This window comes from Pipistrellus kuhlii, unplaced genomic scaffold, assembly GCF_014108245.1.
Source record: "Pipistrellus kuhlii isolate mPipKuh1 unplaced genomic scaffold, mPipKuh1.p scaffold_m20_p_12, whole genome shotgun sequence".
NCBI lineage: Eukaryota > Metazoa > Chordata > Mammalia > Chiroptera > Vespertilionidae > Pipistrellus > Pipistrellus kuhlii.
Window position 1 is genome coordinate 21,791,657 of NW_023425427.1, and position 16,196 is coordinate 21,807,852.

Here is a 16,196-nt window from a genome sequence, read left to right on the forward strand (position 1 = left end):
AGTCTGCAGGATGGTGGGACCAAGTTCAAAAACCATTGTGTGTTTTCTGTAGAAGGGAGAGCCAGTACCTATTCTGTAACTGAATTAAGAGCTGGAGCTATTGTGAGAACACAAACTAGACTGGTTTCCAGTGATATGTAGCCAGCTCCAGGTGGTTAGTGGGTAGAAGCCCATCCTGTCTGGAGCCAAGGACTTGTATTTCAGAAAGAGAACTGATGTCACCCTTGTCTAGCAGTACATATAGCTAGATTCAGCTGTTGTCTGTACTATCAGATTTTAATTGTCTGCAGTTTTACACACCCTATATAATAAAAGCCTGACATGCAAATTGTCCCCTCTACTGGGAGTTCTACTGAGAGTTTGACTGCTCGCCATGACATGCGCTGACCACCAGGGGGCTGAGCGGCACTGGCAGCAGGTGGCAGTGGAAGCTCTGCCAGCCCTGATGGGCCCTGGTGAGAGTGGGACCGCAGTGGGATAGTGGAGTAGATGAGCAAGTGGTGACAGGCCTAGGCAAATGTGATCGGGAGCCTGATCGCCCCACAGATGGCAACCAGTGCTGAGGGGCCAGGCTCCAATCAATTGCCCCATAAGTGAAATGGTGGAGCAGGTGAGGGGGCGGTGCCAGGCCAAGGCAGGGGGAAGAAGGGGCTGTGGAGCTTTGAGGCTGGGGGCATGAGCTGATTGGGGCTCGATCCCCACAGGCCACCCTGAGGCAGGCCACCCTGAGGGACCCCACCCGTGCAGGAATTCATGCACCACGCCTCTAGTTCTGTAGTAAAGGAAAGGAGAAGCTAGTGAAAACTCCTAAAGTCCCACATTTCTGGATTATATGACAGTGAGCTCAGATTTACCTTTGTCTCTGAAATTTCCCCCCAAAAAATCCTTTGTTTAATTCTTTGCTATAGCCAACATTTTGTGAAGATGGGAATAGTTATGATGTACACTTAATCATGTAATCTTTCTTTAAACTTCTGGTGGCGTTCTGCCCTCTCAAAATAAGCACCCCTTCCCGTATCCTTACTATGCAGTCCTCTGGCTCCTGCTAACTTCTTCTTCCATATCCACACCTGCTGCTTCTTCCCTGTACTGAGCTGCCCAGCCTCACCAGCTTCTTCCAGTTACAGGAATTGCTTGCTCCATCCCTGCCCCCACACCCTTCAGCCTATGGTTATTGGTGCCTGGGACCCCTTACCCCCTGCGTTCTGCCTAGTTGACATCTACTCATCCATGTTTACCTTCCCAATGCTGTCAGAGCATCTTGCACATCATCTTAGGAGGGAAGGAACTTTGGCAGTTTCTTAGCATTGAGTTTCCAGGATCTAACATGGTGCTCTTTGATGGCATGGATGTTTAATTTCAATTTTCTGTGGCAGCCCCTAGTGTAGATGATGTAGGCTTTGGCACTTAACACTAGTTGTTTTCATGAACAGAAAACTGTTTTGGGCTTTAGAGCTATATAACTTATAGTTTGAATAAATAACTAGCCCTCTATCTTAATGCTTAAAGCAGCAAGACTTGGCATCTAAGGGGCAACTTTCCTAGCACCATTACTGGGTCATTGTGCTCCTTAGCATGGAGTGATGTTGTCTGCACTTGACTACTTCCCAGATGTGTCCTGACATTCTAAGTACCAGCATCACTACAGGATGAATACACGAGCACACACATACATATGCATGCATACATACACATATGTATGATTTTCTAGGTAAAATGTTAATCTTATGTGTGACTTTTAAAATTTTTACACAGTGTAAATGTACCTGTTTTTCTTATAAGTTCATGTGATATCCCTTTCAGCTTCAATAGGACTATTTGCAATTTAAAATGCTTATTTTCCAGGGATCATTTAAAAAAATTAAGTTGTGAATTTTTCATTAGTAATTAGCCTCTACTACAATCTTTCTCACAAACCCATATTGTAGTTTATCAAGAAAGAAGATGAATAGGCTCAGATTTTAAACATCTAAAATGGATTGGTAATTCAGGGTGCATTTTCCTCTGAACGCCTTTCATTTGATCCGTTTTCATTAGACATAAAGTAGATTATTTTTAGCATTAGTGGCTCTCTATGCACAGAAGTAGAGACTGTTTTTTTGTCTTGGGTGACTAACACATATGACTTGAACCTTGATTTTTTACCTGGTATTTGCAAAGTACACCTGTGAACAGGTCTACTTGGTATTTGTGAATCCAGTGAAATTGCTTTAGATGAGACCCTGAAATGAAATTAAAAGTGCTTTGAGCCTTGTCACTGGTGGGCACCGTCCTCAGAACTCACCTGTGCCACGTAGGGACATCCCTGCAGAAAGCTGGCTCTGTGTGCTGTGCTGTGCAGTCTCTGCTTGTTTAACCTGTGACGTCAGGAGCTGGATCCGGGGGAGGCCTGTGACTACACTCTCAGGAGTGGAACAAAAGATTGTCTCAGGCCGAAACCGGTTTGGCTCAATGGATAAAGCGTCGGCTTGGGGGCTGAAGGGTCCTGGGTACCATTCAGGTCAAGGGCATGTAACTTTGTTGTGGGCATATCCCCAGTAGGGGGTGTGCAAGAGGTAGCTGATCAATGACTCTCTCTCATTGATGTTTCAACTCTCTATCTCTCTCCCTTTCTCTCTGTACAAAATCAATAAAATATATTAAAAAAAAAAAAAAAGAGATTGTCTCGGCACCAAGTAAACGCACCATGGCTGTTGAGCTGAAGAATCAGCAAGTGTTTATCGGCTTGTATAGGGAACAGCATTTAAATCTTACATTGAGGGGCCAGGTATTATCTCTTGCTCTGAATAAGTATTTTTTTGTTTGTTTTTGTTTTGTTTCCCCCTGCCCATCAGGTGTGAAAATCACTAAGTGCCTGATGCTGCAATTTGTTGGCATAATCCAGATGGCTCTCTCTTCTCACAGATGCAACAATGAAAGCACACAGGCAGATGAGGGGTGGGGCCGTGCCTCATTGTTTGCAATAGTGCTTTTCCTAAATAGCTTTAGGTAAAACACGTTTTGTAAGATTACCTCTTTTTAATCTTAGTCATGCTTTTATTTTTTCTAAAGGAGTTCCTTTGCAGTGTGGACAGAGTTTGTAGTAATAATACATATCCTCCTCCAAAATAATTTTTAAAATCTTGGTACAACAAATTTTCTTAAATGGAGCCGCTCACTTGGGACCCCTGAAACCAGTTCAGCCTGAAGAGCTAGTTCTTCCCTGGAGAGCCAGACTCTGGAGCTCAGTGGGCTGAGTTGGCTCTGCTACTTGATGATACTTGTCTTACTCTGCCTCAGTTTCCTTCATGGTAAATAGGAAACTAGTGACAATTTCTTCCTTTGGTTGTCATGAGGATAAAGTAAATAGTACATGAAAAAGCTGAAATCACTTCCAGAAATGCATGTCAGGTGCTAAATGAATGTCTGAGCCAGTATATGAAGGCTTCAGAATGGTCTTTTGTTCCCTTGAAAGAGAGTGGATGGTGGTTGAAAAGACTTACCCTGTCAGAGGACTTTTATGACTTAGTTCATATGAAACTATCATGGAAGTAACCTAATCTGGAAGAGCATGGCAAAAACAAAACAAAACAAAACAAAACACACACACACACACAACCCCACATATTGTATATTAGGAAACTGTAGGGCCAACTTTCATAACAGACCTTCTAAGTTTTAGTGGCTTTATAAAGTACAGGCTTATGTTTTGCTTATGTGTCAGACAGACCAGAGTGGTCAGGTAGTTCCCCTCAGTGTGGGGATTCAGGGATCCAAGCACATGCCATCCCTTGGCTTTGCCATATTGGAGTCCCTCACTTCAGCTCTGAGGATGATGGAGAGAGAAAGAGGGAGGCAGAGAAGGAGCAGGGAGACAGGAGAGAGAGAGACAGAGACAGAGACAGAGAGAAAGAGAAAGACTGAATGAATGAATAAGATTTAATCTGAGCCAAGGATTGTAAGGACCAAGCAAGGAAGTGTCAACACACCATTTCTCCTTCTATTCCATTGGCCAGAACTACATGGGTCCAATCTACAGGGGGAGAGGGGTAGATTCTGAGAAGTCAGTTGTCCCCATGTGCCCTGTAATAAGAAGCAGGAAATAGGACTATCCAGGTCATTTCTGCCACAGCTGTTAACCATATGACACATTTTATGCTAGTGGCAGGTATTTTCTATTATTAATCTATTTGTACACTTCACTGTAAACTATATCTGAAATTCTGTATAATGCCAGGAGCCAGGTAGGACCCAAGGGCATTTTCAATTATTCAGTTTCTTTCTTATTTTTGAAATTTGCAGGAAGTCAGGAAATCTCTTGAGACATCTACTTCTGAACATTTTATTGCTGGGCAGTTGGCCAGTAAACAAGGACCTTTCAGTGAAGTTCCTGACAGGCAGGTTTCTGGTAATAAGTTTTTTGTGCTTTCTTTCCTGCTGGTGGTCAGTAAATGACAAAAAGCAAAGAAGTTAATGATCCTGTTGAGATTGAGATTACAAGAGACAATCTAAGAGTAGAAAAATTCTAAGAAACTGCTCTTTAATAAATATGGCTCATTCTTGCAACTAGTATTTGTACTCAGTTGTGCTGAAAGGGATGATGGCAGCTTTCTGTGTCTTATATTATCAAACAAAGAGACTTGCTCCTGCAGGTTTATTAATAACTAGAGGCCCATTGCACAAAGATTCATGCAAGAATAGGCCTTCCTTTCCCTGGCTTCGCTCCCAGCTGCCCCGGATCCTGCGAGTCTTTGCTCCAGGCAGGAGTGCTGCCCAGATCCTGTGAGTCTTCCCTCCACCCCCCACTCTCTCCCTCATAGCAGGCATCCAGCCTCTCCCTGCTGCTCTGAGCCTGAGTATGCAAATTAACCTTCCACCTTAATGGAAGGTTAATTAATTAATGTTGGATTAATTTGCATACTCCTGATTGGCTGGTGGGCGTCACAGAGGAATAGTCAATTTGCATATTTCTTTTTTTTTTTTTATTAGTGTAGATATTTCACTTAAGCACTTATTTTGAATCATAACTGGCCTCTTCACAGATCAAGCAGTTTGTTTATGTGCAAAACTGGGAGAGTTGATAGCTATAGGGACACACCTTGTGCCCCCATAGCATTAGAACAGGCTGCCTTCAACATGCTTAACTAAGCTTCTGGGTCATGTTTTGTAATGTTTCATAGTTCTGGATAGTTTCCAATCCCATTTCTTCTCCCAGGGTTCAGATGTTTAACACAATTGGGAAGCAATACAATGCAAAGGTTGATCATGTGGTGTCTCCAGCATTAGACTGAGTTTAGATCCCAATTCTGTCAGGCAGTCACTATGTGACCTTGGACACTTTCATTGCCTGCTATGGTTGTCTAGGTGTTTCTGGTAACAAATAGCAGACTGGCTGGCTTAAACCACAAGCATTCATTTTTTCACAATTGAAGTCTGCGATCAAGGTGTTGTCTGGGTTGTTTGTTCTGAGGCCTCTCTCCTTGGCTTGTAGATAGCTGTCATCCTGTGTCTTCATGTGGTCTTCCCTCTGTGCTTGTCTGTTTCCAAATTACCACCTCTTATAGGACACTGGTCATATTGGATTAGGGACCTTCCTAATGACCTCTCCAATTCTGAGGTACTGATGTTGGGATGTCAACACAGAAATCTGGGAAGATACATTTCAGCCCATAACAGGCACTTACTTAGTTCTGCCCAATCTGCAAAGTGGGTTTATAAAAGTACTTTATAGTGTTGTTGTGAATATTCAAAGAGATGAGGCATGCCAGTTGCTTAGAAGTAATACATGACATATAGTGAGCACTCACTAAATAGAAGTATTTTTATTATAATCATAAAACTTATTTAGATGTACCTGTGTCATCTATCCCAGTTGGGAGATGACTGTATGCCCAGCCTTTCAGTTGTTGAGGCCCGGGATTGGTGATCTTTCTTGTGTCCCCTTTGTAGTCTTTCTTGTGTAGTCTTTCTTGTGTCCCCATAGCTTTGGAACAAGCTGCCTTCGACAGAGCAACCGGGCAGAAGCCCTGATGTTGTGTTCAAGTGGAAGGGTATGGATATTGTGCTAAGGGTTTCTGACTGGTTGATCTTCTTTGGTGTTAGGCACCAGAGATGGCTGTGGAATGCTCTCAGATGCCCTAATTCCTGTAATGGCCAGACCTAGATAAGCTCCCAGGGAAGAATAATCTGTCTAAGTATGACAAGGGCAAGAGACAGAGGACTTTTCACATTGTCAGGGGAGTAACTATAAAATTACAGCGGTAGATCACTGAACAAGAGAATTATCCAAGCACTGGAGATGATTTTTAAAGAATGCAGTATGTGAATGAGGTTAGCATGCCTGTGATTGTACCTGTCCCACACAGGTTTAGGCTGATGAGAATAGGTAAAATTCTATAATGTTGATATTATGGTAAGTTATCTCAGGCTCAAGTAAGTGCCTGTTATCTAAATTCCCGACTATCTTTTTTTCCCAACTGACATAAATGCTTCTTCTTTTAAAAAATGGCTGCTACTGTCACAACACAGTCACAGCTCATGTTACCCATTAGCAAGCACGTTTCTCCACCAGGGTCAGAGAAGGAAGGCCCCACAGGCTCCGATGGAGACTGCTGCCCCAGAGGGACAAGATGCCGTCAGTCCAGAGAACCTTTGGATGTGCTGGGGAGTCTCAGCTGCAGTGATGGCACTTCAGTACTGCAGGCACCTCATGCATGGTCCAAACTGGATCCACTTAGCTCATCAGCTCCTAGACTTGACTAAGGGCACACTAGCCAGCTGCCCTGCCTTAACATTTCTCTTTTGAAATGGCTGAGAAATATTTGTCTTTTAATAAGTTATTAAGCAATAAATAGGATGATTGTCACTTCTAAATACATATGTAAATGTGAATTTATATGAAGTAATTTTAACTGACCATACAATAATAGGTATATGTACTGTTATGATCATAAAATATGAAATATATTCTTACTAGGGACTGATGGAACATGGAATTAAGTAATTGTTTTAGTGTTACCTAGCTTTTTCTATATAAACCTATTTACCTTTCTATTAAAGAAAACCCAGCATTGACTGAAAAAAAAAATCCTTTCCTATCAACACCTTCATATGAATTTCCACTACTCCACAGTTCTTCACCTTCTAGTACTAAATCATCACATTGCACGTCTTAAAAATCACATTGTGCAACCTAACTCTGTACAATTTCTATGTGTTAGTCATACCTAAGAAAAGCTGGAAAAAACTATAAGGTTGCTGTTCCATTGTGAAAAAAATGTGGAGAATAATTAACATCTCTGACTGTGCCCCTCCCTATGAGGTCATTCTGTTATTGCTGCCTTTTTCTTCCTTGGTTCTTTACTTATGTGCCTCTCTTGTAAAAGTGTTCTGAAATTTTGCCTTTTCATTTTCCACCTGGTTTAATGTCACTGTTTTTTTTTTTTTTTTTTTTTTTTTTTTTTTTTTTTTTTAAGGAAAGAGCAAGTTAGTACCTTGTATCAAAACATCAACCTTGTGGAGCCAAGACTGATTCAGCCGTATGAACACGTTATCAAGAACTTCCTTCGTGAGATCAAACTTCAAAGCACAGAAATGGAAAGCCTGGCCATCGCGGTGAAGAGGTATTGAAGTCCTTCCTTCCTAAGTGGCACACGGGGTCCTGGAACTGGCTCCCTAACCCAAGGGCCACGTGGACTGAACTGCATTGTCACGCTGGGGCATGGGAGGACTTCCTGATCCTCGGGAACCTGGGGCCTTCTGACCTGAGCAGCATGAGGGAAGTTGAGTCAAGCAGTACTGCCTAGAGTCAGTCAGCAGTCCGCCAGCAGGTCACTGTGATCCTGCCATTTAAACTCTCCAGGGTCATGATTCCATACAGAACACTTCAGAGAGATGTGTTATCCTTTGTCCAACCACTTGAAATGTAGGGGAAACCTTTCGGAGAGGCAGGCAGGGCTCTGACTGAAGCCTGGCCCTGTCATTGGCTGGTGTGTGCCTGGACAGGTTCCTTACTCTCCCTGAGTCTCAGCTCCTGCATTTGCAAAACAAGGCTGTAACTATTCCCCTCCTCAGGGGGTGGAGACTTACTGGATGCCATCATGGAGGATGCCCTGGCACTGGGCTTATGCAGGGTGGATGCTCAGTGATGCTGCTTTCCCGTCTGGCCCCCTCACCCAGGCCCAACTGAAAGGCTGAGCACAGCTAAGCCCTTAGTCATGCAGCTGGTTTGTGGAAGGCATAGCTGCTCATACAAGATATCTTACTGCTTTTAACTGCAACCCAGTGCACAGCAGAATTCTATGTGTTGCAATCCAAACATCAGCCTCTTTGCCTCTTGGAAGGGCCACACTGCTTTGGCAAATGCTGGGAAAGAGGGCACTTCGTTTGTCACTACTCCCCATTCACCCCACAAAGGCTTCTCGCTGCAGTGCGTTCCTCCAGCAGCTCTGAGCTTGCCCACCTCCATCTCTGTGCGGATCATCGGCCCCTTGGATAGGATGCCCCACCTCCACGGGGCAAGCCGGGGCTGCTCCTCTGTCTCTGCTCTTCCCTTCAACACAATGATCAAACTATCCCGTTGACCCTTTGAAGTAACCAGAGTGAATGAAAATGTAGAAGAGAACATGTTTTAGAACACTGAGGTTAAGTAGGATTATTTTCTGATTCCCATAGTCATGCAGGAGTTGATCTGTTCTCAGGGGTTTGCTCTTGAACACGATCACTTCCTGGCTCCGATCCTCTCCCTCAGGTCTGCTGAGCCTTGCAGTAGATGCTCTCAGAACTCTAGATTCTCTGGAGCATGTGGGTGTTGGTCAGAGGCCCAGGTTGGCCTCCTTTGAGACGTGACTAGTGGACAGACATAGTGCGTTTTCAGAATGTCCAGTGAGTGTCTGTTAAAATAGACAAACTCTCATGTATACACACAGGTACACATATACAGACCCACAGAAAGATATGCAGGACACACACACACACACACACACACACACACACACACACGTGCTCAAGCACACATGGTCTCTAAGGCAGTACCAGGTAAACACATCAGGGAAAAAAGAAATGGCATTCTTTATGTTCTCATTTCCAGTGCTGCCCTCAGCTGTGGAGTATGTCAATATGTCACATTATGTTGTGCTGTCTTGGTGCTTTTCTTCTCCCCCATCCTGTGCTCTCTGGGTGAGATCCAAAGTCAGGCTCTGCTCTGAGCTCCAGGCCTCCTAAAGGCCCCTCTCTTAGCTGTTAAGACACCTCACTGATGCATTTATATGACCACCATGGACGTTTCCTTGCAGTCCTCGCTAAGGCCCCTTCATCCTCATCTCTATTTTTTAACTGGGGGAGAGTCTTGGTCTGTATTTACACCTGAAGAATGGGTGCCCAGTATTCTGGTAGAGGCCCTGGACTGGGGTAAAGTAGACTTTTCCAATATCCTAGACATTTCACTAGGAATTACTGAGGCAAACACTGTCATTATAGCCTGAACCAGTGGTCAGCAAACTCATTAGTCAACAGAGCCAAATATCAACAGTAGAACAATTAAAATTTCTTTTGAGAGCCAAATTTTTTAAACTTAAACTTCTTCTAATGCCATTTTTTCAAAATAAACTAGCCCAGGCCATGGTATTTTGTGGAAGAGCCACACTCAAGGAGCCAAAGAGCCCTATGTAGCTCGCAAGCTGCAGTTTGCCGACCACTGGCCTTGAACAATAAAAAAATGTAAAAGTTGCTCAGAAGTGAGAAAAGCAGAAGGAACACATTCAGAAGCAGCCCAGGTACCCAGATGTTTGGGACGGGGTGTCTCGAAGGAAGGGCTGGAAAAACCTGTCCTAACAAAGGGAGACATGGATATGTGGTGTTGCTCTTTACAGTTTCAGGGTTCATCGAAAAACAAGCAAACCCCAACACCCACATTGCTATAGAGAAATATAATTCCTAGGCTTCAAATAGCAGGTGTTTATAAACAAACTAGAACTAGCTGGCTTTCTGTACCAGGTTAACATAACCTTGGGCAGGCTGTAAGGTGAGGAGGGAGTAAACAGGATCAGGGAACAGTAGTAAATCATTCAGAATTTTACCTTTGGGTCCTCCCTCCCACCCTTCAATGCTTGCTTGGAACTTGAGGTAGAAATTAAACTGATGTACCAACAAATGGCATCACAAGGAAGTAAGAGCAGGTGAGATGGTACACAGAAGCCAGCAAACTTGAGGACAGGAGATCTTCTACTCGGGTTCCCTACTGTTTATTAATTGCATATCACTGGTCCAAGTGAACCAACTCCAAATGCCCTGGTGGCTGCTTTCATGTCACTTATAATCTAGTGGAGTAGGCATATATATATATATGAGTGTGAAATGTAGATACTTGGACATGTAGCTGAGAGAGAATAAAAAAATAATTGTGTTAGGGCTCACTTAGAAGCTTCAACTATTGTAGAGCGGTAGATGTCTCCATACTGGGCAATTGCTATGTAAAACTTTCCTGAAAGTATTCTCAACAGACTTCTCCCATTTCTGACTTTTTTTTTTTTTTTTGAAAACCAGTATCTTCTGCCTCCATAAAATATGATTAATTGATTACATTAATAAAAGAAATTTTCTAACAGGTAACTGTATCCACATTTCTACCTTTAAGGATTTGATTAGTAACAATTGCTGAGTTCCTTCCTTTTCCCCCCTTCCAACTGTAGCATATAACAGAAATTTCATATAATGAAATTTCAAAACATCTTTTTGCCCTGGAGCGTTTTTTTTTGTTTTGTTTTTTTGTTTTTTTTTGTCCAGGGTTCTAGCTCAGCAGGACAGAAAAAAGGATTTTCGAAATTTATTGACAACTTCCCAGTTGTTTAGTATTTTTATCAGTTCTTTGCCACAATTTAGTTGAATGCCATTTTATCTAATCTATTCCATTTGTTTAATATCTAGTGTTAATGTCCTTTTACATTCAAATGGTTGCCTTGCTAACCTCATTTTATTATGTGGAAGGCACAGCAATTATTATTTTGAATGTTGTATTTCTCCTCCTTATAAAATAAAAGGTGTGAGATAGATTAGTGGAAGTTTTGCTGTTACAAGTTTAAGAGGAGAATGAAAAGGTGTGCATCATTCTTTGCCTTTCAGAGCCCAGGACAAGGCAGCCATGCAGCTGAGTGAGTTGGAGGAGGAAATGGATCAGAGGATTCAGGCTGCAGAACACAAGACTCGGAAAGATGTGAGTGTGTGCGGTCCATTCATTCAGTGAGTTCTTACAGACATAGCACCAGGCCACCTCTGGGTATAGCATGTACAGGAATCGAACTGCAACCTTTCAGTGCATGGACTGATGCTCTAACCACTGAACGACACCATCCAGGGCTAGGCATATTTCTTTCAATAGCTAGTGTTAGGTTTTATTTTTTATTTTTTTTAAACATGTCATCTTTTTCCTATTCATTTGAGCTGTTAACTCTCAGAGGCAGCAAATAGAGTGAAAGGGGCCTGAATGTTGGTGTTCCTAGACCTTAGTTTGCTTTCTGGCTCTGACCTGTGTAGGCGATGGTGCTGGGCAAATAGCCTGACCTGAGCCTTTGTTGTCCCAATTCTGGAAATGGCCATGTATCTGCAGTCATGTGGTTACTTCTCCCCTCCCTGTGTAGGAGACTTGAGATCATTTTTAGTTTGACATAAGACATTTATCACCTGTTATTTTGAAGAGCTATTTAAATCAATGTAACTTTTATTTTTCCTATTAGGAAAAACGCAAAGCTGAGGAAGCCCTCAGTGACCTCAGGCGTCAGTATGAAACAGAAGTAGGGGATCTACAGGTGACAATAAAGAAACTGAAAAAGGTAGGTATGTGGAAGCAAGACTTTTAGGAATAGCTCCAAGATATCAGAGAGTCTGAGTTATAAGTGACTAAAAACATTTAGAATCACTTTGAAGCAGCAGGTGGAATCAGATCTCAGAATCAAATTGGACTCTGTGGCAAGACTTTTATGTTTCCAAAGGCATCCTTCTCTTGTGTAGATCTATGTGAGAGCACATTAAAGGCTGTAAAGAACTGTAGAGAAGTTTACACAGTTGTTATAATTGCCATTACCTATACCATTGATGCTGAGACACTCATTTTGCCAGCTCAGCTTTTCTTCTCTGAAGTTGGCGTGCATTTTAAAGTCAAGAGCTCATCTCACAGTCAGTTGTGTGCAGTCATGACATACTGTGTGAAACCTTCAGCTGAAAGATGATGAAAGCCCATTGTCAGAGTACTTAGAATTAGAAATAATGGCATAAGGCATTCATTTTGATTAGGGCATAAATATTCAATTGATGGACACCCACAAATTCTCACTGGTGTAAGCTGTTTGTAGGAAATCATTTTTGTTGCCCATGTTATAGACACTTTTGAGCTAGTTTAATTTGGAAACAACTAATGAGTCAACCAGCAAACAGAGCTCATGGACTTATCGATATAATTTTTAGGGTGCACATGTCTCTACTTTCACATCATATGTAATTTTACTGATTTCAATCATTTGATAAGAACTTCCTGAAATCACTGTGAATAAAACATAGGTGGAAACGACACTCACTTTGTTCTTAAAAATCTTAGACTCTAGCAGGACAGGTAGAACACTTCCAAATAATTATAATGCAGGAAAGAAAGTGTTAAGTGCAGATAAAGTTATAGGTGAATATAGAGGTCCAGACATGTGCAATGTAACTGAAAAAGCAAGGATTGGGTTGTTTTAAGAGTTGAATGGTTTCAAGGACGGTTTTTCTAATTGTTTCAAATAAAATTCATTAAACAATAAAACTCTTTTCTCAAATGTTTAAATTATTTAAATTCTTATGGAAAATTGACTTCTAGAATTCTGATTTCTATAAGCAGGGATATTCCCAAACTAAACTGAATCAATTCAGAGTAAGTCTGTAAACACACAACCTTTATTTGCTCTTTCAGCTAGAAGAACAATCAAAACATGTAAGTCAAAAAGAAGATGTGGCTGCATTAAAAAGACAAATTTATGATTTATCAATGGTAAGAATCACCTTTTCCCTTACAGAAATACATTTCCTGTTAGGCTACTGTTCCCCAAACATAATCATGCTAGTATTTCAGTGTTCCAGGAATAGAAGCTTAAAGAGAAATTAATACCACAGTTAGAAAAAGTCTTTGGAATAATATCAACCAAAGGTGTTATTTATGCAGGTGTTTCCTCAATGATATCCCACCTGTTGTGAATGCATATATATATTCCAACTAATAATGGCATGGCCATCCATCTTTTGAGGACTTTGCATTTATGACCTGCTGGAATTAGCTTCCAGCAGCCAATATCATGTCGAAGTACATAATGACAAACTCTTGAGTGTTTGAGTTTGGCACCGAATGTCATGTATTAAAAAAAAAAATACAGACACAACTTTGAGGATTTAGATTTTTGACACTTTAGTACTGTATCTTAATTTCAAGTTTCATTGAATTGATAACTAGTTCTTTGACTACCAAGATTCGAAGACTTGTGGATGGGTGAGAGTGGTGTGTGGGAAAGTTAAACTGTGCATTATTTCATTTCTCCCAGGTGAAGAAAGTGAGTCTAAAGATCTGTTATGTTCCTTTTCTGTAGGAAAATCAGAAAGTTAAGAAAGATCTGTTGGAAGCACAGACAAACATAGCCTTTCTTCAGAGTGAATTAGATGCTTTGAAAAGTGATTATGCTGATCAGAGTCTGAATTCTGAAAGGTATGAATCTTCACATTTGATTTTTTTAGTTTAAATGGAATGTTTATTTAGGTAACCATCCATGGGCATAAAACTTAGTTATGTAATAATAAAGGCTTATTTATTAATTTTACTGCTATATTCTTTGCTTTCTAAAGATTTTACTATCAGCTTTTGTAGTGATTTTTTGTGTTTTTAATTTTTTATAGAAACAGATTAATTAATTTAATTATTGACTGGGTAGGACAGTGTAGGCTTAATAAATGATTGAATTAACTGGGAGCAGAAGAATGTACCTAATGTGTCAAGAGTTAGTGTTAATAAGGGCTTTAAAAGTAGGAATTTTGGCCCTTCAATGTAAGAAAAGTAGACACCTTAGACAAGTAATTTTATTTTGCTGTGCTTTAGATTTGCAGTATGGTATATAGCAACACACACAGAGGCACTTATAGTATATAGTAACATACATACACACACACACAGAATTACATGTATGTGTATGTGTGTATATATAGATATATATTCACACATTTGAATATAAATGCATCTATATACATATATGCATATGAAATGTTGTGGTCTCTGTTTTTTGAGAACTTGAAATTTACTTGAGTGAGGTAAAAAGTGAAGAGACACTTGAGGTGATCTTGGGAGGGAGAATAGGTTTGTGTTGGTCAAGGGGAGCAAAGGTAACATCAGTAAGTAACACAGGTGCCTAGTATTTTACTAGTACTATCTAGTACTTGGCATTAGCACACTCAGTCCATGTAATATCCCACGAGACAGGGACTTTCCTTATCTCCATTTCACAGATGGGAAGAGAAAGTTAAGAGATGTTCTAGGTGAGGCAGTACCCAACACAGGGTCAAAAATATAAGGACAGATAAGCCTGGATGGGGGAAAGTGGTTATACCACTGGGCAGGAAAAATACATTTGAAATTAAAGGTAAAATTTTTTAAAAATTAAAATGTTTAGAATCTTGTCTAAATCTAAAATGTAAGGGCTCAAATTTCTGGTGAACAAACTTAATTTTCTATAGATAATTGGAAAATTTTTAGCCTTATTAAAAGAGCAAATGGTCAGGTTATTGTGGACACAAATTGATACTTTGAGAGCTTTGGAAGCTAGTGAGGGGGTTTGTCTGCTTAGAAATGGGGCTGAGATGGAATACAGGCTGGCTGTGAATGGCTGGTGGTCAGAGTGGACTTCTTGAGGATGAGGCTAGGGCTTCATAATAGAGCAACAGAGGAATCAGTGTGTGAGTGTTTTTAGTGAATGGAGGAAGCTGGGTCCTGTGGATTCCCTGTGATTCAGGAAGAGGAGAGGAGGGAGTGTTAAGGAAGGGACAGAAGGAATCACAAGAAAGAAGAAAATAGCTGTGGTTGGGATTGTATAAGGCCTGGAATGAGCAAAGAAGGGTTAGAACTGATGAAGAACTGAGGAAAGGGGACTTAGCGAAAGGCCAGTGGTTCATTCCCAGTGAGGACAGAGCCACGTCAATGGGGTAGGGAGGAAGGGCAGATGGGTGCAGAGCGGGCAATAAGGTGGAAGAGCACCTTGCACAAGGAAGCTGAGGGTGTGGTGTGTTTGTGGAGTCCTAAGAGGAGAGGAGGCTACTGATAGCTCAGAGGAACCAAGTGGGAGCACAGATGAGATAGAAACCGTGGACAAGGACACATGTCTTTACAAAGGTGAGAAAGAGTTTGAAAAGGGCAGGTTTGGGTAAGGCAGGACTGATCACCCAATTCTCATTCAAACATAAACTATAATTTTACAGGGATCTGGAAATAATCCGAGAGTACACGGAAGATCGAAATAGTCTTGAGAGGCAAATTGAAATACTCCAGTAAGTTTTCATATAAAATGCTCATTGCATTTACAATACATTTTACTTATTTCTTCTTAATATCACATGTGCCACATGTAACCCAGGTGCTGTATTCTAAGGGCTGGGTTCCCATGCCCAATCGTGCATCTGCTAGCTGTGCTGCATTTAGTACAACCTCTTAGCTGTCTGTTGTTTCTAATCTTAAATAATCTAATAATATCCAGGCACTAGAGTGTAATCCCCTATGTCCTTGCAAGTCAGATGGTGTGTCCAGCATGTCTGAATTATGCTTCTGCAAGAATAATGGCCTCAACTTTAGTGGCTTTCTCTGCAGTTCACCTGAGAGGTGGTCAGCCATCGCATGGTAGTGCATGTCGCAGCAGCAGGCATATATGATCCTTCTTTCACAATGTATAGTGCCTGGTTATAATGGGGTATATTTTTCTTAGGTTTAAAAAAATTCTATTGGAAATATACCTGCTCTGTCAATTTCACAGCTGAGTTACAGTAATTCCAGTATCTGAGGCCCTTCCCCACAAAACTCCCCCTTTTACTCCCTGTCTCTGTTTTCTACCCATACAGTCTTTTCTGTTGAGTTCACTTACCCCCAATGAATTAAGATCCACTTTGATACATTCTTTTTTGAATAGTTTTCAAGTCTCACCTGTGGCAATTACAGAGTTGATATA

At 41.3% G+C, this 16,196-nt stretch overlaps 1 protein-coding gene across 3 annotated transcripts in view; it reads left to right on the forward strand.

Moving 5' to 3' along the window:
• RASEF (RAS and EF-hand domain containing) overlaps positions 1 to 16,196 on the forward strand; it is a 50,055-nt gene that overhangs the window by 14,248 nt on the left and 19,611 nt on the right. For 2 of the 3 annotated variants that reach the window (XM_036433689.2, XM_036433686.2), the window contains exons 2-7: positions 7,455 to 7,601; positions 11,098 to 11,188; positions 11,709 to 11,804; positions 12,917 to 12,994; positions 13,584 to 13,699; positions 15,457 to 15,525. In XM_036433689.2, the coding sequence (XP_036289582.1) occupies positions 7,455 to 7,601; positions 11,098 to 11,188; positions 11,709 to 11,804; positions 12,917 to 12,994; positions 13,584 to 13,699; positions 15,457 to 15,525 (597 nt within the window). The remainder of the gene's footprint in view (positions 1 to 7,454; positions 7,602 to 11,097; positions 11,189 to 11,708; positions 11,805 to 12,916; positions 12,995 to 13,583; positions 13,700 to 15,456; positions 15,526 to 16,196) is intronic. The other variant, XM_036433688.2, reaches the window with a different exon arrangement.